The sequence below is a fragment of the Streptopelia decaocto genome (genome assembly GCF_964273445.1).
Source record: "Streptopelia decaocto genome assembly, chromosome: 24".
In the NCBI taxonomy this organism is placed as follows: domain Eukaryota; kingdom Metazoa; phylum Chordata; class Aves; order Columbiformes; family Columbidae; genus Streptopelia; species Streptopelia decaocto.
This window is the reverse complement of record NC_138679.1, coordinates 3,520,915-3,541,771: the sequence shown is the minus strand read 5'-3', so window position 1 is coordinate 3,541,771 and position 20,857 is coordinate 3,520,915. Positions and strand designations below refer to the sequence as shown.

Sequence of the window (20,857 nt, the reverse complement as noted above, 5' to 3'; positions counted from 1 at the left end):
CTGCCTCTTCTGCTCGGCTTGCACAGAAGCCTCCAATAACACGCCTGCAGCAATACTAGCAATTACTTGGGCAGAGAGGAGGTTATTCAGTACATTTTTAGCCATCTCTTAATGTCATTAATAGCTAGAAGAAGTGGCATGAGCCCTGCCAGCGCCGCATGGGGCAGCATTTTGGAATTACACCACTTTGCAGTTTGGGAGTAGTTTATTTTTGCCGCAGTTCTGGAACTGCTGTTAATAGTTCAGTGGCTAAACCCATCAGTTACTTCCAGTGAAAGCTCTCCCAGCCTTGGAAATGGTTCAAAACAAGCCTCATTTTTGCAGTCATAAATGAACTCTCTCAGAAATCCCTGGATGATGGGGCACGAACAGCTTTTGCAATGGGGCGAGGACAGCTCGGCTGGGGAAATTCTGCTTGCATCCAGCAGCGGTTCAGGGACAGCCCGCACGGAGCAGGCAGACGCGGAGAAAACCCGCTTTCACCTCTGACTGCAACACAAATGGGTGTTTCTCTGCTCCATTAACCCAACATTTTATGAGCCGTTTACTGTCACTGCTGCTCAGCTTGAGAAAGAGCCATTATGTTTAGGAATGGACAAGCAGGAGAAAGCTGGGCTTGCTTTGCTTTTTCTGCCCTGATTCAAACATGGTCCCGTGCTGGTGTGACACAGGGCGCCCTTTAGGACAGATCTAATGACAGAAACTGCAGCAACAAAGCCCCATCACCACAGGCAGTGAACACTGCCCAACACACAGCCAGCCCAGCCAGAAAGAACCTCAGCAAGCAGCAAATCTGGTGCTCTTACCTGTCTGGTTTGCTGTCCAGGAAAGCAGCAAGTGGAGAGAAGACAAGACAAATGTTCAGGTTAGAAAGGACTTGCAGAGGAAGGGGGAAGAACTTGCTCAGCTCTGACCCTGGTAACACAGGTGGAAGTTGGGCCCAGCAGCGATTACCCAATTAGATCAGACACCAACGAGCAGCACCTGAGTCCCTGAGCCCAGAGCACTCCTGTGTCCAGCAGCTTCACACATGCTGGGATGCAAAACTGTGAACACAGCTGTGCAGATGGAAGCTGGAGCAGGGTCAGGAGAGCTCCCCCCATCCTGGGGACTAGATGTCCCAGCTAAGGACACCCCTGCATTGGCCATAGATGCCATGTTGCCACTTTTCTTGATATATTTTGCTCAGCGTCTGCTTCCTCTCCTGCCCTTTCACAGCACAGTGTGGCCCACGTGTGCTGTCCCCTGCACGCACCACGAGCTGCTCTGAAAGCCATGGAAAAGGGTTGGGATTTCCAGCGGTTGTTCCCTCCTCTCTCCTGCAGACTCACATTACGGCCCTACTGCTGCTGCTCTTGTCTCCCAGTTCCAGCTGAAAACCAGTTTGAGAACACTGGAGGTCCCTGCTGATCCACAGCACAAAGCTGTTTTCTCTGCATCACCCCTGGGGAGCCTGCAGCTGCGGCTGTGAGCAGCTCTGCTGGAGGAGACGGGCAAGACACCCAACAAACTCATTGCACATGTGCCACAAGACTGTCTATAGACAAGCACAGCCTCACTGAGAGTGCCACAGGTAGATTTGCAAGCAGCAAGTCCCTGTAGCTCATTGCTAATCTCTCCTGGGCCAGTCAGATCATCCCATTTCAGCATTCCTGCTCCAGGGCTCCGGTGTGGGTGGAAGGATTTGCCCTCAGCTGACAACCACAGGACCAAGGAGAAAATTCCCTTCAGGGGCCAGAGCTGGGGACATTCAGAACAGCCACAAGAAGCATCTCTTACTTTTTGTAGAGTAGGATGGCAATGACAATGCAGATGATGAACACCACGGCCAGGACGGGCCCGATGACCCAGATCAGCCCTTCCTCTCCATCGATGATCGGCTGAGGATCAGGGTTGTCCAGCTGGATGGGGTCGGAGAACGGACTAGCAGCAAAAGTCTGGAAGACACAAAGTCATGGAATAGAGTTCAGAGATGGAACGAGGACCTAAAACAAGGGGCAAGCATCCAGTATTCCACAAGAGGAATTGCTAAAGAGGATGTGAGCTCTCTGCTGCGAAAACCAAATAGTCACAGAGAAAATGCCCTCTTGTTGGTAAGCACCCATATGAGAGGTGTCTTCTTTCTCCAATGCTCCAGGCAATACAGACCACTGAAAAATCACATTCACATGAAGCTGCAGACTGGCTCGTGCCCATGGGCCACCTAATCTCATAGCCAGGAAGGTGCTTTTAGAAAACAAGTCGATGCTGCCCCTGTTCCACCACATCCCCGAGCCCTCTCCACTTCCACAAACACACAGATGCTTTCTCCAAGCTCTCCTGTAGCCATCTGGATTTTGACAGTCGGATGGGATTACAGAGAAAGAGGGAAGGGATTAAAACAAGAATTAACGCTTAGAAACAGTCTGGTCTGGTGACTGAAAATCAAAATAACCCTTACAATTAAATAGAAATTACTAAAATGCAATGTCTCCTCTGCTCCTGCTGCAGCGAGCTGGGCTCTGCAGGGGCATCAGAGGCACATGGAAACGCAGAGTCCAGACTAACAGGCATTGCCTGCTTGTTCTCAGGCGTGCTACAGTGTCCTGAGCCCAGGAAGGCTGTGTTCCCATCTTCCACAGAAACTAAACCACACGGAGCAGAACTCGCATGTCCTGGTTTGTGGGGAAAGTCTGGGACAGGACAACAACAGCAGATCTGGGCCCTTGAGCGCTATCAGCTCTCAGCAAGACTGAGATGCTGCTGCAGACTTGGGAGCTGCTGCAAATCCGGGACCTCGTTCTAAAGCAGAAATTACCACAAGCTGCAGTAATCCGATTGAGAAACCCATTCAAAACCGTGTCAGCCTAAGCCCTTAATATCAAATACACAACCAAATATTTATTTGAGGGGGAAAAAAACCCCCAAACTGAAAACCCTTAATTTCAAACAGTTTCCTGCTACAACTCCATAGGGGATTTAAAAACAAGAAAATATTAGACTGCTTCCTATTGTACAGGAGGGAGGAGGCAGGTAAATATTAAACCAGTTGTTTTCATAAATCCAAACACAACAACACTGGAATCAGTAGAGGTGCTGAAGTGGTAAAAAGAGCAGTGAGCACAGCTAGTTTTGCATTAAAAATGCTCCCATCTCTGCTTGGTGGGGAACTTAACAATGACCAGAGTATGTGATGCGCTGCTCTCAAAGCAGGATATCTCAGGTCAGTGCTCTAAGGACTATTAGGACAGTGTTTGCGAAGCGGTTTGACCGAGGGGTCTCTGAACACGAGCGTATTCCTAAGTGGATAGTTCAGAACTCCCCATTCTGGGCTCAAATCTGGAGCCACAAGTGTAGCAAGTCCTGCCCATGGTGACCGGCAGCTCCCGAGGGAGCAGCTGCTGTCACTGGGCGATGATGGGGACACGGGGACACAAGCACGCGAAGAGGGCAAGAGAAAGCGGGCGGCACTTACGGCCTCAGGCTCCTGCAGCACTGCCAAGATGAAGATGACATATTTCTGCCCGGGCTCCAGGGCTCTGTTCTCGAAGTTGTCGTAGTGTTTCATGTCCCCCAAGATGAAGTGGGAGGGGAGGGAGCGAAAACGGGCAGCGATGTAGGGCTTGGGGAAGTCCAGCTGTCGGGAGTGGCGCAGACTTCGGCGTCGGAGCCTGGCAATGTCCTGAACCAGCTGGAGGAGGCGAAGGAACACTGTGAGCCCTTCAGCAACATCACGGGAGGAGGAGAAAGGAGACTCAAACCATGCAGCTCAGACTGGCCTCACCTTAGCTACTCAGAATATGGAGCTCGGACACCCCGAACCCATCGAAACCGTCCCAGCTTCAGTTCCAGCCACACTCACCTCCTCCAGGTCCATCTCCTCAGGGCTGCCCAAGGGGTTGAGGAACTGTCCGCCCCGGGACTTCCTCAGAGGCACCACCACGATGTAGTAAGCCCTGAGAGTTGGGAATGATCAGAAGAAATAGAAGGAATTAATCTCCTGTGAGCTACAGAAGAAAAGAGTGCACACACTGATGTGGGAGGTTTGCCTGAACAGCCCCACTCCCCCAACCCAGCAAAGCCCTAATTTTTAATGTAGTAAAGTGTTACTGCTGCTCCTGGAACGAGCAGGGAATCAGTGGTAACCCCGTACGACACACCTAATTTACTCCCTTTGCATTTCTTCGGGATCGCCTTTTAGCCCTGGGAAGTAGCTCCACAAACCAACAGTAAGCAAGGCTAAAAATGCAGGGAACACAGCCCTGCCCTTGCAGGTTTGGATCCAGCCATCAGGGCTGCCCCCCAAAACATAACCCGAGCACCCCACATCTGCAGCTTATCAGAAACCTACTGGACAGGCACAGAGCTCTTCACGTCCGGGAGAATCACCACCACGTTGCCATCAGCATCAGGCTTGTGGGTCACCTCTGGCTTCTTAGGTAACATGTCCGCGGCGGTCCAGGCAGCCACGTTCTGCTGCAGGCCGCCCATGCTGTTGCCCCGGTTCATCAGAACGAAGTTGTAGAACGTGCGGGGCTTCAGGTTGGTGATGAGCTTCTTGGTGGTGCGGCCGTCCACGTCGACATTCAGCCCGTTGTACTGGATCTGGGGGAGGCGAAGAGGCAGCAAAGTTGGCCTGTGAGCAAGGCTCATATTGCTCAAGCAGCCAAACTCCTCTTCCCCATTGCTTTGGTTTGCAGAGAGCACGGGGGATGGCTGTGCCGTGTGCCACCAGAGCTGGTGCAAACACAGGAATGGGAGGTATCTGAGTGGGAAGCTGCAGGACGAAGCCTTGAGACTTCTCTGGGAAGAGAAATATTTATCTGGAAATGGGAAAATTATGGTAGCTTGGCTAGGGAGGCAATGATTTGGAAACAGAGCTGGGAATGCAACCCAACAGCTCTGCTTTTCAACCCTTCTAATTGACCTAGTGATTAACCATTATCTGCTCATATCTGAGAACCGAATCCAGAACTCCTGCCTCTTACACTCTCGTACTCAAACCAACAGACAAGACTCCCAGGAAAACGAGAAGATACACAGTTCTGAGTCCTCCCTTCCACTTGCCTTGTATGGGGTGGGAGAGTTGTAGTTCTCAGGAAACTCCCAGCTCAAAAGCACAGACGTCTTTGTCACCATCTTCACCTTGAAGTTCTTGGGCAAAACTGCTGAGAGAAAAGTGAGGAGGAAGGGGAGAAAGGAGAAGAAAAGGCAGCGGAGGGAAGGAAGAGCAAGAAAGAGAAGGAAGAGAAGGTCAGGCACTGGCAAAGGGGCTCCAGCCTGGGTCTGGCTGCGCTGCAGGGACGGGAGGGCTCGCTCCCTCCTCCACACTTGCAATTTTGCCCAGGTCCATGTCCCATTGCTCCCTGTCCCCGTTCCTAACCCCGGGGAGGGCGCGTGGCTCTGCCCACACTCCGATGGGCCTGGGTGGCTGCTGCAGGAACGAGGTGCTGGCTTTCTGAGCATGCTCAGGTGAGGACACCCATCCCAGGTCACGTTTGGAGGCTTTTTTTTAAATTTATTTTTGAATTTTTTTGTTTTGTTTTGTTTTGTTTTCTTTTGGCTGCTTGCAAAAGCTGAAGAAAATGCTCTTCCCACCTGTATAGCGACTGGCCCCCCGCTTCAGGTGCCAGTGAAAGAAGGGTGTCCGGACTTAACTTAGAAGAAAGTGGTAAAAGGGACTTACCTGGCCCAAGGCAGAGAGGAGCTGAGGGACTGAGTGTGAAACCAGAGTGCTCTGCGTTTACTCACGAGCCTGGCTGAGCCCGGCTTGACCTCTCCAGCTCTCTGCCTCCCGGCACCAGCCCCGGTTACAAGGAGAGAGAGAGGGAGGAGAAACCGGTAAGTCCTACCTTGATCCAGCTGGAACGTCCGATACTGGACAGTTGGGCTGTACGGCCCGGGGCCTTTACTGGTGTGAGCACGGATTTTAACATCATAGGCGGTGTTGGGTTTGAGGCCGTTGAGGGTGTAGGAGTTCTCTGGGGAGGGGGGCAGGTCTTTTTCCAGCGGGTTGCCGGGAGAACCGGCTTCCCGGTAGGCCACGGTGTATTTGACGATGGCTCCGTTCCTCTCGGCCAGCACGGGGGGCAGCCAGCCAAACTGGACCGACATGGAAGTGATGTTGCTCGCCTCGAGGATTTGGGGGTAACCCTTGGGGATGTCTTCAGGGGTGGTGAGTTCCTGCACAGCTTCCTCCCCAAAGCCAGCCCGGCTTTTCACGGCCAGCTTGAAAACATACGTGGCGCCTTTGTGGATGCTGGGAGCGGTGTACTTATCCTCCAGGGCCGTGAACTCCAAGGTAGCCAGGGGGTCGACATCCTTGCGGCCGAACTGGAGCCGGTAGCCCATCACCTGGCCTTCCGCATCCAACGGAGGCTCCCATTTCACCAGAAGAGTGTTCTCCTCTGTCTGGTGCACAGACAGGATGGGCTTCCCTGGGACTGGGAGAGAAGAGGGACAACTTCAGTCAAGCGTGGGACAGGGGAGGAGGTGCAGAGACTCTTAAAGCTGCAGCAACAGGTTCCTCAAATCAGTGGCAAAGTTTTGGTTTGGTGCTGTGAACTTCAGTGTGTCCCCTGTAAGCCGAGGGGCTGCCACCCCTGTACGGGTGCAGGGTCTCTGTCAGGTTTGGGGAATGAGGTGCATTGCCAACCTGTCAGCTGTGAGGTGCTGAAACATTTCTGGTGTTATTTTCTTCCCTTTCCTCAGGATGGAAAGGTGTGTGTGGCTCCTGCCTTACCCCGGATCACACGCTCCCCATCAGCTGGGAAGAACAAGCTCAGCAACCCTGACTCCCAGCGTCCTGGAGCAGATTGCTTCTCAGGGCAGGGAAGGACGAACGCAGGAGTCCCCCAGACTCCCGTCCTCTCTGTCTCTCCATTCCACAGTGCAACTCATGCAGAAAGCGACTGGAACAGATTGGCTCAGGCTGGGAAGTCCAGAGCAGCTGAGGGTGAAGTAATGAAGGATGGGAAAGGGAGTGTGGGCAGCCCCAGGTCCCGAGCAGCAGGCGCGGGGCCAGCCCAGCCGTTTGGCAGCAGCTGATCACCCAGCTGGGTACAGAACGAAGGAAACACACAGAGAGTGGAACCAGAGCCCAAAATCGGTGGGAGGCAGAGGGCAGGGAGAGCTGTGTGAGAGCGTGTCGGCGTCTTTTTGGTTTGCTCCCTCCTTAACCTGTCAGTTAGTTCCTCCACATTTAGGGGGATATTGCGGGAGCTCAGCGGTGCTAATGAGCCCTGGCACTGCCCGACCGCTAAGCAAGCCCACAGCCCTGCTGAAACGACATGCAGGCCCAGAGGTTCCTGAAGCCAGAGAAACCAGAGCATTAATTCCAGCAGCTCATGCATCATTTACACTCAACTCCGCTATTAGAGATCTCATTTCCTGCTCTCCGCCTTGGCGTTTTTATATTTCTGGTTGAACAAGAGGAGTGAGAATGGAGTGAGAAAGGATCCCATCCCTCTCGCAGCCGAGTCCGAGCGAGGTTTGGTGGGTCGGGGAGCGGTGGTGCCGCTACCGAAGCGAGTGGGAAGCGCAGGGAAGGACCCTGGTGGAGTTAAAGTGGAGTTAAACCGGGCATCGGAAGGCAGGGATGAGGGGCTGTCTCTGCAACAAATGCTTTATTCAGTTCAAACTGCCGAAGAATGGCTAAGGAGCAGCCCTGGAGAGCCTCCCTTGGAAATGCTTAAGAAAGACATTAAAGAGAAAAACAGTGTCATTACCTTTATGTTTTGCTTTTTATCACAAATGTTACTATAATCAGCTGAGCTTGAAAAATATTACATTTGCACAACAAATATTGTTTGGAAGAAAGGTGAGAAGAAAGTGCAGAGGGGGAGGAAGTGTTTTATTTTGCAATTGGTTTGGACAGTAAAGGAGAAAATTGGATGTATTACTGTATTTAAATTCAGCCCCTAGCCCTGAATGATAAAGAAAGAAATTTCTCCTCTCAGAAGGTATATTGACTCAACACTGCAAAGAAGATAAGAATGTTACAGAGCCATTTGAAAGATTTTTTTTTTTAAATAGCTATTTCCAGTTGGGGGAAATTGAGTTTTGGGTAATAGCTGCTGTGCTGGGGAAAACGTCCCTCTGTGACTGATCACCTGCACTGCAAATCCTAATGGGGAGAGATGAGGGAAGGTGACAAGAGCGAGTGACAAGGGAGGGAGGCAGAGAGAAATGCTCCGGGAGCGGAAAATGAAAAGGGTAGAGAGCCTCTGGAAGAAGGAAATGAGGAGAGAGAAGCCAGGACTATGGAGAAGGAACATGGGCAAAGGTAGAGAGGAAGGCGAAGAGGGCGAGTGAAGGCGAAGTCTGAGAGCGCGGTGATGGCGCCGGGCGTGGGGACAGCGGGCTGGACATCCTAATGTCCCAGAAATCACCCTTGTTCTCTTGGGTACCGATCTCTCAACAAGGCAGGAGAGGCAAGAGGGGAGAGAAAAGGCTCAAATCCCACTTCCTTGTCTGAACACAACAACATGAGCTGAAGATGCGAGTCAGGGCAGGGAAAAGCAAGGGCAGGAGGGCAGCCGGGGTCCGGCCCTGCGTGTTCCAGCTCGGTCCTGAGTGTCTGTGCTGCCTCCAGAGCCTGAGCAGAGGTTTCCAGGTTAATTATGCAGTGCTGACCGAAGGCTTTCCATCTCTGCAGAGAGCAATGTTCTTCCAGAAACAAGGGATTGTGGCAGTTTATGCAGCTGCTACAGGCAGGGTGAAGGTCACTGCCCCAAAACTAAGAAGCAAATGACCAGCCAGCCAGGGTTGGGAAGTTAGTAGGCAAAGAAAAGAAATAAAAAGGGGAGAAAGCCACCATTTGACAGCAGGAACAGAACAAAGAACACGAGCAAAATGGGGTGAGAGAGGGTAACGTCAGTCCAACAAGAGATGGGCTGGATCAGGTCTGGGCACCAGAGCCTCCCTCAGCTGCACAAACCCCTTCCCATAGCGCTGAGCAGCTGGTCAGTGCGAGAGCAGAAGCCAGAGGAATGCAGCTGCTGAGAGGGCAGCACAGCTCTCCGGAAGAGCAAGGGACACCCCGCTGCCTTTTGTCATTCCTGTTTGGGTCCTGTCATCCCCGCCTGGCACTGCGTCCTCTGTACCAAGACCACCAGACACTTTGCCACAAAGAATAGGTCAAAGGAAGGAATGAAATCTGGCTGGTATGTGCAGACAGAGCCCAGGTCGCAGAAAAAGGTCAATACTGTCAGTACTTTTCCCTCCACTAATCCTGAGCAAAGAGGGGATGAATATTCAGACATGATACTAAAAGAGGAGTGGGCACTGTGAGCCACCACTGTCTTCCTGCTGCTTTTCAGATCTTTGCAAGTCAGCACCATGACAGTGGAGCTCTGGCTCTCCCGTTCCCCTGCGCACCCGGTGTGCCAACCATCAAAGCCACGCAGTCTCAGACCAGCAGAGATTCTCTTCACTTCTGGTGCACCAGAATTTCTACCGCAGCAGATTACAAGCAATGAATTCCTCCTGCGTTGCATTATGAAGTGTGTCTGGGATTTCTGCAGCACTGGACAGAAAATGACGTCATTTCGCGAGGGCTTTAGGAAACAGGTGAATCCCAGCGGTTCAGGAACAGACTCTTACCTGCGCCCTTGGTGGTGACCACTTTGGGTTTGCTGCGAGCACCATCTCCCTTCATGGTGTAGGCGGCTACGGTTATGGAATACGTCGTCTCAGGCTGAAGCCCAGCAATGATCATCTCCTGTTTGCGAGATTCCAAGGGAAATCATGTAAATATTCATGTCCATACACACAGGTAGATCTCTCCTCCCTGCAGGAGTCCCAGCCCTTTTCTTGCATGCAGGAACATTCACTGAACCTGAAACCAGGAGATGCTCTGGGGTAACTGGGTGGAAGTGGCAACTGGCAGGAGGCTGAGAAGCCACGTTCCCTTAGCGAGAGGCAGGCACGGCCTGTTCTGAAAACACGGCATGTCTGCGGGGCCCCGCTTCGCCGCCTTCTCCTCCACATCTACCTCTCGCACATTCCCTATCTCCAAATATACAAACTGCTTCAGCCACCAGAACGCCGCTGTGCTCTTCAAAGCGTTCCTCTTCACTCTGCCGTCTCGGAGGAGGTCTCAGCGGTTTCAAGGAGATTATAGTTTTTTTCTCCGTTACCCTCCCCCCACTTCTCTCCTCAGAGATATTTTTTAATGCCTTCCTAATATTAAAGGGATTGCTTTAACGCAAAGTGCAAGAAGACATTTTCTGCTCGCACGCTAAAGCGCTCTGCTAAATCCCCACCGCCCTCTATCAGGCTCGGCACACCTGGCTCCCGAGAGCTTTTGTGAGGGGACTGGCCTCAAGAACAGCCCTTCCATGGAGCATTCAGCCCTTCAAAGGGCTGTGTTGTACAAAGGAACACCCGTGCTAAATCAAACAGGATGAGAGCATATGCAGCAGGGTTTTCTCCAAGGCCCTGAAAAGGAGGGAGGTGTGAACGCTGTGCATGTTTTATGGCTTCCCTCTCCCTTCAGCCCCCACTGCCCCTTTGGCCTTTTGATATGAAATGCAGGGCAGTGCTTGGGAAGGATGTGCTGGTCCTGAAAATAGCTGGATTGCCCCCAACGTTGAGCAGGGAGTGGAACAGCAGAACTTCGAAATGGTGGGATTGTGATCAACAAGTTTGGAAGCCATTAGCTCCAGAGACAGGTCTGTCTTCCTCAAGTCAAGAAATCTGCTCTGCTTTCCCAATTACCGCTGAGTTTTATTAAGACTTTGCCTTTCACATGACTCAGTTTCTCCATCTGTAAAAGAGAGGCCTCTCACTTCTTTTGGGCACTTAGCAATCTCCAGGAGACAGGAACACAACTTATTTAGTAGTGTATTATCTTGGGACCCTGTCATTCCAAGAAGGAAATGCTTTCCTTATCCCTTCTGCTTTGTAGCTGTAGGATCACTGAGACCATTTAGTATTTTAGCAGAGGTAGCAAATGCCAAACAGCCAAGCCGGATTTAAGGTCTCCTTGAAAGGCAAAAGGGCCAAGAGTTGTTCAGTGCTTTGTATCAATGAGTATCTAAGAACCTTGGCCCGTTAAGGGCACAAAGCACTTGTTCATGTTCTGATAGCTCAGGAGCTCTGGGGCTTTGATTATTCAATGTTTTCTTTGTCTGTATTTTTCAGGCTCAAGCCAGAGGTCCTTGCAGACCAGTCCATCTTTAAGCATATGAGGTATTCCCAAATTCGACATCCCATCTGCTTCCCCGCGGAGGAGCAGCAGACCCGTCTGCCCTTCAGAGCCGAGGGGAAAACCCTGACGAACTACACAGGCACACGGGGCGCAAAGTGAGCAGGGTGGGGACAACGCATGGGAAACCACCAGCGGGCTTCAAACAGGCACACGGGCACTGCAAAAAACATCGAGGAAAAGGAAAATATCACAGCACAAGAGGAAGTGGGAGGAGGGAAGGGACAGAACCAGGATGGGAGGATTTTTGCTTTTTATTTTACTTACGTATTCAGCAGTGTCATCTGTTTCCCACTGGGCAGAGAACAAGAGAGGTTTTGCACGTGAGAATACAAGAGGGGAAAGAAGGGAAAGACAGAGACACAGCATGAGGAAGGAGCCCCTGAGCAAGCAGCCACACGAGGTCACAAGTTACCAGGCCAGCATGAAGGAAGAAGTAGAGCGGGAGAAATTAGTAAATTCCACTGTGGCCTTTGCCTCTTTTAAAAGATGTCCCAGACACAGGGAGGGTGGCTGGTATTTAGCTCAGTGCTGGGACAGCACCTCATGCTCTTCCACAATAGCTATAGTCTGCGAGTGCAAATGAACTGTAGAAACACAACATACACCTCGTCGTAGAGACACTCAGCTGCTTTCTCCAGCCTTAACGTTGCTTGGGATGAGACGAGGCAGCCGGATCACCCACCCCCCCAAAACCCTTCTGGGAGAGGAGGAGACGAGAGCGGGAGGCGAGCGCTCACCTGGGCGTCAGCCAGCATGATGTCCTTGATCTGGGGCAGCCCCCTGGCCTCTCCGTTCTCCATGCGCACGTAGTGCACCTGGTAGCCGCGAATCTGGCCGTGCTGGCGGTTCTGGACTGGAGAACGCCAGAACACCTGGATGGCGGTGGAGTTGAGCACCTCCACCTCCACCTTGCGAGGCGGAGCGCTGGGCACTGAGGAGGGAAGAAACGGGCAAGAGTCACCCGGGGATCCACCAGCGGGACATACACACACTGAATCGACCGCCCTGAAGGGAGGGGGGGGCTTAAACTGGATATGCCACCATCTGGCACTGGTCTGTGTTCAGTGAAACGGGGAAGCGGTTCTGGGGGATCTAATCTGCACAGCTTGGAGATGGGCAGGGAAATGGGTCCATCTCATAGTCCTGATGTTCTTCACAGCCCCCAGTTTGCTCAGATGGAAGAAACCATATAGTTCCAGACCACGTTCTGAGGGTAAAGCCAATTCCTCATGAGCCAGAAAAGCTCCGGTCCTGCCTGTGGGATCCTGTGGAGAAGATGCGGAGGGGACGTGCCCTGGAGATCCCTCGTCTCTCGGGCAGGACGGGCGGTCGGTGGTTACAGCTGCTGCACAATGTCGGGGCAGGAAACACGACATGTCTCAGATGGAATTTGGGCAGAATTGTTGGAAATAACAATTGACAGCTAAACCTACAAGAAACCCACACTTTCTCTGAGCCAGGTACTCCGTCCACTTGGGCACGGGCAGCGAAACAGGACCCACGCTGGGGACAAACCTGTTGCTTTTCAAAAAGTTATTTTTATTTGGGATGGAGGCAGAAAGCCTGAGAAGTCTGGAATTTAATTGTGTTATTTACCTGACCTGCACTATTTGAGGGTCCTAGCTCTCCCTTCATGCACAGATTGTTTTCCTGGTTTTATTTTACTGTAGAAATACCAGGAAAATTCAAGTCTTTTACTCCTGTTAGTGCTAAAAGTCTCCAAGCTGGGCCACTGTAGTGGAGTCTAAACTGTCACCAAAGGTTTTCTGAAACTTCAAGGAAGAGATTCTTCCTTTTTTCCCATAACCAGCACTTTGACTTAAAGAGGAGCTGGTAAGAAGGAATGTGTGGGAAGAGCTCTTAATATTTTCAAACAGTTTCTGGCAGCAACCGTCTCCTCTGATTTAATTTCCTTGCTGCTTCAGCTGCTTCCCTGCTCAGTAAGAGCATCTTTCCAGGAAAGTCAAGGCTCACAGAATCCCAAAATGTCAGGAGTGGAAGAGACCTGGAAAGCTCATCCAGTGCAGTCCCCCCATGGAGCAGGAACACCCAGATGAGGTGACACAGGAAGGTGTCCAGGCGGGTTGGAATGTCTGCAGAGAAGGAGACTCCACAACCCCCTGGGCAGCCTGGGCCAGGCTCTGCCACCCTCACCCCAAACAAGTTTCTTCTCAAATTTAAGTGGAACCTCCTGTGTTCCAGTTTGCACCCACTGCCCCTTGTCCTGTCACTGGCTGTCACCCAGAAGAGCCTGGCTCCATCCTCCTGACACTCCCCCTTTCCATCTTGATCCCCAGGAATGAATCCCCCCTCAGTGTCCTCTTGTCCAGCTCCAGAGCCCCAGCTCCCTCAGCCTTTCCTCACACGGGAGATGCTCCACTCCCTCCAGCATCTTTGTTGCCCTGTGCTGGACTCTCTCCAGCAGTTCCCTGGCTCAGAGCTTGACGTGAATAAAACAAACACCCAGAAATGTAAAACTACATCCCCAAAGTACGGAAGGACAAGCCTAGAAATGCAGAGGGGCTGAGGGAGGTGGATGCTGAATGGCTTAAACTGGGGGCTGCGGCTTGTGCCTTTGTTTGGTGGCCAGAATTGCCTCGATGTCCCCCCCGCCAGGGACACGTATTCACCGGGGGACTCGGGGAAAACCCAGCAAAAGCGCAATTACCATCTTCATCTGTGCGGACGATAACCGGCGAGCTCTCCGGGCCCGGCCCCACCTCCGTGTGAGCCACGACAGTGATGCGATACTCTGTCCACTTCTCCAGTGACTCCAGTAGGATCTGACTGGTGGTTGGGGGGATATCATTCACCTCCTTAAGCTCCGTGTCCTCCGAGTCCAGCGCTCGATAGTAGACGCTGTAGCCGGCCAGGACGCCGTTCTGGCTTTCGGCCGGAGGCGGCCGCCAACTTACCAGAATGGCGGTGGATCTGGTGCTGACGCATTTTACGTCTTGAGGGGGGGCAGACGGTTCTACGAGGGGGGAAAATTCAGGAGGGAAAGGGAAGAAGGGGGAAAAAAACAAAAGATGGGAAAGATAAAAAGAAAAAAAAAAGGAAAATGATAACAAAAAAATCTAAAATAAAACATACAAAAATTTGGTTTAGGAAGATAAAATTAAAAAAGAAGCTTTTTGTTGTTGTCTTTTTTTTTTTTTTAAATGAATAGGAAAAAAAAAAAAAGCCAACGGAAATGAAATGGGGCATCAAAATGGAAATGTTGTAAAATAAAGGAATAAAGCGGCAAGCGGGCTGGCCAAGAGGGGGCCGGTACCAAACTGCCCTGGAAAGGACCTTTGCCTTGGCTCCCTGTTTACAGGGGCCTGGCGGGTCCCCCCTGGCTGGCAAAGCTCTTGTTTCCCAACCGCAGCCTCTGGGATCCCCAATTTCTTTCAAGGGTTCTGTGAAAAGTAAGTAAGAAAAGCAAATCTCTTGCCAGGTGGCTTAAATGTAAGAGTCTGTACCTCCAGCTGCAAGTTATTAGTTGTCCACAAACCGAAGGAGGCCAAAAACCACGATGGTGATGGGCGGGATAGCGCCGAGCAATGAGCCCACGGCGTGTTTAAATAGGGATTTGCAAGAGAGCGAGGCAGCGGTTTGCCGAGGTATTTAGGCGCCCGGTGGGGCTTTCGGAAGGAACAGGTTTAACTATCATTGCACTCGCAGCCTGAGCCACGCTGGGGTGTTTCTGAGGTGCCAGGAGGAGCGTTGCAAACGCGGCCCTACAGCTGCCTCCTCAAACTAAGCTCACAACTAAGGGCTGATTTTCCATGGACGGGGAAGGCACAACCGCAGCTTTCCAGCACAGGGCTGCTCGCCGCGGCCTGTACCGCGGGAGGTGACTTTCAGCACATCTGCAGGACACTTAGACCGGTGCTACGTGCCTCCAAATACAGAGACAGCTGCGAAACCCCCAGGGGGATCGGTGGAAACACCACGGGACTGGCACCTCGGTGCGGTCCGGACTGAGGGCTGTGCCCCAGCGGTAACCGGGGCACCGGGGAATCTTCAACCAGGTTTTGCAACCGCTAATTACAATCGGTCAGCCCAGGCAGCAGAGAGAGGGATGTGTTTTCAAGGTAAATTTGCAATGAATACAGTCAAACTGCAATAAATAGCTTTTAACTCTCTGCAGACACCGCCAGAAACTGGGGTGTCCTTATAAGTCCCCACAGCATCACCTGCAAGAAGCACAGCTGATAAATCCTGGACACTATTTCTCATTCCTCCGCTGCTTTTTAAGCAATAAAAAGCTCTTTTACCGAGAAATCATTTTTTCAACCCTCTTGCTCCTGTCCCTGAGTCACCACCAGATGTTTAGGCCCAGCTTGCCTTGAGGACTCTGCTCAATCAAGTCACATCCTCCCAGTTCACACTGGAGTGAAAGCCACGCGCTTTGCGTCCATCTCCATCAAACAGAAATCAGAGGGGTTCACAGAAAGGGTAAAGATAACCCTTACGGTGACATGCTGAGCGCTCTGTCCAGTAGGACATTTTGGCTGTTTCTCCTGCTCTTTGGCTATATTTAAAATGGCAAAATGAAACCCTGATGCTCAGAAAGGCCCCCGCGGAGGGTGACGATCCCCGGCCATGGCTAGCCACGCAAAATAATATGAAATATGTCAAAACAAACAAAACCAAAAGTAACAGACTGGAAAACAAAACAGAAATCAAGCCGGTAATTTGAAAATTAAAAAAAAACATCAAAGGAAATCATAATAAAATAATACTGATATAAAAAGTGACTCCTTCCAGAACATTCCCAGTCTGTTTACCTACCTTCCACGCTTCAACTGCTAATTTATTAGACTTTCTTACGAGAGAACACGAGAACTGAGCTACGAGGCCAGACCAAGCTCCTGGTGGGTTTCTGCACATGACTTGGCATTTAAAACCCCGCTCCTCGCTCCCAGCTGAGTTACCCCTGAACCAGCACCCTCACCCGTGCAATAACGACAATTTGGACCCCAATCTATTCTCTTTTGCTCCATTTTCTGGCAGATCGTCTTCCCCCTATAGCTCTCTCCATCTGCTGTGATGGATGCAGCACCAGAATGGAGGTGCGCTGCTCCTTCCCACAACACAAACCCCTTTCAAGGTACGGAGGAGAAAGGTTCAACCCTCTTCACTGCCTGCCGTGATGCCCTTCGCTTCTTTTTTCTCCCCATCAGGGGCTGGTAGGATTAAAAGCCACTTTCCCTGCTCAAGAGCCCAGCCAAAGCCAGCACGGCCGAGAAACCCACTGCAGAGAGGGTCTGGCCTGACCTACCCTTTCCATCCTGAACCTCATTCTGAAAGCCCCGCGAGCAGAGCCGAGCGCCGGCCGCCCCTGGGGACACGCTCCTCACTCACCCTCCAGCACAGGGACCTACCCAGAGGCCCTGGAGCGAGGCCTCCTTGGGTTTGCACCTTCTCTGCTCAAAAAAAGCCGGGGTGTGTGGGTGCGTGATGGGGGAGAAGGCCCAGATCCCACCCGGGCCCTCTCCCCGTCACTCTCATCGACTCCAGCACCTGGATGAAAACAGCCACCAAGTGCTGGCTGCCCACACTGGAGATGCATCTGGGGAGCTCATGGCACTGGGAGTTTATTTCCTTCACAATCCAGCCCAACCTGCGGGACGTGCGTGGGGATGGCATCGAAAAGGGGGGTTGTAGGCAGGAGCCAACGTAGCGCAGCCCAAGGCGGGGCTGGGAGCCCAGCTCTGCCGCCAGCCCCTGCGCTGGAACCGGAGCCACAGCGCGGGCGAGAGCCCCTCGGCTCAGAGCATCGTCTCTGCCCGCCGCTCCGTTTGTCCCACAGACAGGAATTTGGGGAGCCCTCCCACAGATGTGCGTGCGGACCCACGCACGTGTGGGGGAGCCTGCAGCGACAGGGTGGACTGTATTTGTGAATCCGCTTGAGACCAGCCAGTACTCACCTGAGCTGCACCTGTTACATGCTTTAAAGTTGACTGTCCAAGCCACAAGAATGACCCTTACTGACCTTGTACAATACAATGTTTTTTAACCCTTTAGGTACCATAGACTTGTGTATTAAGTTTCGTTCACTTTACCTACTGTGAGGAAGGGGGAAGGGAAGGAGAGCAGAGCTAATGGGTGGGGGAAACGTCCTTTCTTAGGAAGGAACAGAGGGTGAGAAAGCCCCGTTGTTCCTCTAAACCTGCGCAGCACCCACCCGGCCACCCCATCTGCGGTCACATACTCTGAAATTGCCGAGCAGGAGAGTTGCCAAGGAGCCCTGGGAAGGTCATGGCTAATTAGAAAGGGCCAAACAGCTTTCTCCAACCATAAGTCTTGTTATTTGTTTTTTCACAATCTACGTCTCTGGTACTTGAAGAGTTAAAACCCAGCTACTTCAAGAAGAAAAAGATACTTTACCTTTAGTTTAATGGATTTTACTTTGGTTATGATGCTCAGGAGCCACCCTGGCAGGGAGGTGGAGGGTGTTGTGCAGAAAGGTGTGCGATGCGGGAGGGCTGCGGCGTGCAGGCACATGCTTGCCAGCTCGGTTAGGAGGGGAAAAAGCACCGAAAACCTCGGCAAAGGCTGCGGGAGGACGGGGGAGGCTTTGCTGTTGCAGAGACAAGATGGCACCGTGGTGTGAAACCGCCCAGCAAGAGACAGACGGACAGAGCAGGGAGCTGGTTACATGGGGCTGCAAGGGCATGCAGGCAGGCAGAGCAGCGAGAAAAGAAACAAGAGCCATGGAGCGGGCCGAGGAGGAGCCGAATGGAAAAGGAGCTGCAGAGGGAAAGACACAAAAGCCTGTCCCGAGCCAGAAGGTCTGTGAGCCGAAGGATGTCGCCCGGACCAGGGAGAATTGACTCGTTCCTCCAACAGCCAGCCAGGAAAAAATGTTTCATCGTGTTACAGGACACTGACAGCTCCCAGCTGATGTTCTTAAGAGCGTTACATTAATAAAACTATCCCTATGAAAGCTGAGCTACAGAGAAATAAACCCGGCCTCACTCTGGGCAGGTGCCAAGTTCCAAAAAGCCCCGGAGCCTTCCCCTTTCCCAGATCCCCTTCTCTTCAGCCCTCAGGGACAAACATCCAGTGTCACTGAGCCCTCCTGCCATCAGCTCCCACCCCCTATTCCAGCCTGTTTGTATCGACCCAGAAAGCACAAATCCCAGACCCTCTTTTCCTCCCGTCCCCACAAATCTCAAAGAGGGAACCCCCTTGTAAAACAGCAGCAGAGTGTGGGTAAGTCGGACTCTTATTTTGCAGGTCCTTTTGGTTCGCTTGCCCGCACCCCGCAGCGATGCTCCCTCTGACAGTACCACACTGGAATCAGAACCAGCAGATTTGCAGCAGAGTCAGCAAAAAATGTTCTTTCGATACGTAGATAAAGAAAAAAACAAAAAGGAATAAAGGGGGAAAACATTTGAAGCAAACAAAATATCTTTGAATGGACCAGAGGCCAGAGAAAGCCCCAGTAAGGAATTCTGTCTATGCAGAAACGGCCTCCCCTTTCCTCCCGCTCCTGGGGGGAGAGAAGGAGAAGGAGAGAGACGGGGAAAGAGAGACAGACAGCAGGACGTGACAACTGAACGGGGAGAGCCCGCTGCTGTCCCTGCTACGGGCTCTGAGGGACGGAGCGGCGCTCGCTCTCCTCGCACTGCGGCCAGAGCCACTGCCGAGTTAGTTCTGCTCCTGGCTACTCCAAACTGCAGCGGAGTGATTTAGTAGAGATGAGAGGAGACAGAAAACACAAAGAACAGCTGCCACAGCCACTCATGCAGTGAAAAAACACCTCGTTTAAAAGCAAAGATCTGTGAAAAGCCCAGGTTGAAATATTGCCATCCAGGGTTATCGTCCCCAGGGCAACAGCGAAGGGAGACAATCCATTAAACTAAAACCAGCACATTTTGGTTGCGTATGCTCCATCCTGGTGTCATTAATATCCCCTCCCACAGCCTCCACATGACTCTCCCACTCTGGAGCCCAAACGGGCCCGTTCCCAGTGCCGCTGGGCCAGCAGCTCATGGAACAGAACACAAGGGCTGCTTTCCCACCGGCGGGTGGAAACATCGGGACTTTGGATTCATCACCTTCCCTTCTCCTCTTTCCTCCCGGTTCCCACACCGTCTCCCCGCTCCATTGCCTGTGCCCCCCTTCCAGAGAGCGGCTGCGCGATGCTGGGGCGCCGTCCTCCCTGAGCATGCTCAGCACCACGGCCCATCGACAAGCTCCTCACCCCATCAACGGGTGGTGCTACCTGGCCTCCCATCACCCCCCAAAAAACATGCACCAGCCTCGCTCTTAATTCACAAGCTATTTGGTCAGCAAAGGGAGAAGGCAGAAGATCCGAGTGACCTCCCACCATCCCGCAGAGGAACCCCAGAGGTGTAACGCGGCGGGGGCGCCAACGGCCGCCCACAGCTCCGTACCCCTGTGCCCACCATCTCTGGCTCCCTGACTGTCTTCCCCTCAGAGAAGGGTGGGAAAAGGAGAGACACCTACTAGACTGCAAGGTGCGCTCCCGGACCTCCGGGGTGAAGGCCCCCAGGCCCAGGGCCGAGCGGGCGGCCAGACGGAAGACATACTCAGTGTTGGGCTTCAGGCCTTCCACAGTGAACGAGGTCGTTGGGTCGAAGTTCTTCGGCACCTGAGATGGGCGAAGGGGGAAGAAAATAAAACAAAAGCAAACATAAAAGCAGCAGAGGCGAGCCCTGCCCGGAGACACCTGCCCTGCTCCCCGCTCTCGGCTCCTCGGGGCCCCAACTCCTTGTGCTGCTCCGCTGCGCACTCACCTCCCTGCCGTGGTCTCCTTCCTTATAGAGGAGCTCATACTTCACTATGATCTCCTGGCGGGGAGGGCTCCACGACAACACGATGCTCGTCTCCGTCTTGGCTTCTGCTCGGAAGTTCATCGGCTGCCCAGGGACTGACAGGGAGAAGAGGAGGCAGGATGAGAGACACGAGGAAACACATTAAGTTGGGTAATTACAAGACTCCTACCCTGTTTTCTTCAAAGCCTGTGCGTGAAGAACATGTCAGCAGCAAAACGCGACGCTGCAGAGTGGGAAGGACTCTCCTTTAAAGGAGTGGAAGGTTAAATCCCACTGCAGGACATGTCTGGAGCTACTAGAGATGGCAGAGTCCTACTGGATCATCTGCCTCTTTCTTGCCGTGCAGGATACAGCCCTTCCCATTAATGCCCAGTGTGGAAAGATTCTGGAAGTGGGAAGACCAGTTGAAAAGGCTCCTCACCAGCACCCCGCACTGGAAACGGAGCACCCAAAAACATGCTGGGTGAAAACCTGTGATAAAACACCTTTTGTTCTCAGCTCAGCACATCTGCTGTGACCATTAGGGCTTAGTTTTGCTTCTCTTTTAGAAAAAGGCAAAATAAGGCTCGTTCCCCACTCAACTCTGAGAGGGCAGTTTCTGGGTACTTTAAAGAGAGTTAAGATTCACCATTGCCTGGGAAGTGAGTGTTTTTATGTCTATTAAAGACATTTAGAACCTGGAAGCAATAAGATACTCACTTTGAAGCATGGCACAGCAGAAATGGATTCTCTTTGCATAATTGCTTGCCCTAACCATTTAAGAAAGAGTCTTTCCGAGAAAAAACAGATCAGAAATCATGCACCAGGCCCTCTGGCTCCAGCCACCGGACCCAGCTTCCTCCCAGAAGGTTACTTCTATTCGAACCAAATT

At 52.3% G+C, this 20,857-nt stretch overlaps 1 protein-coding gene across 9 annotated transcripts in view; it reads right to left on the bottom strand.

Moving 5' to 3' along the window:
- Positions 1-20,857, bottom strand: part of PTPRS (protein tyrosine phosphatase receptor type S) — a 150,104-nt gene that overhangs the window by 21,635 nt on the left and 107,612 nt on the right. For 5 of the 9 annotated variants that reach the window (XM_082072266.1, XM_082072270.1, XM_082072267.1 and 2 more), the window contains exons 9-19: positions 19,948-20,081; positions 19,658-19,802; positions 13,860-14,165; positions 11,929-12,122; positions 9,583-9,700; positions 5,832-6,422; positions 5,047-5,144; positions 4,331-4,584; positions 3,842-3,935; positions 3,455-3,670; positions 1,780-1,937 (exon numbers count right to left, since the gene is read on the bottom strand). In XM_082072266.1, the coding sequence (XP_081928392.1) occupies positions 1,780-1,937; positions 3,455-3,670; positions 3,842-3,935; positions 4,331-4,584; positions 5,047-5,144; positions 5,832-6,422; positions 9,583-9,700; positions 11,929-12,122; positions 13,860-14,165; positions 19,658-19,802; positions 19,948-20,081 (2,308 nt within the window). Of the gene's footprint in view, positions 1-1,779; positions 1,938-3,454; positions 3,671-3,841; positions 3,936-4,330; positions 4,585-5,046; positions 5,148-5,831; positions 6,423-9,582; positions 9,701-11,455; positions 11,483-11,928; positions 12,123-13,859; positions 14,166-19,657; positions 19,803-19,947; positions 20,082-20,857 lie in introns of all 9 variants that reach the window. The other 4 variants (XM_082072272.1, XM_082072274.1, XM_082072273.1 and 1 more) reach the window with 3 other exon arrangements.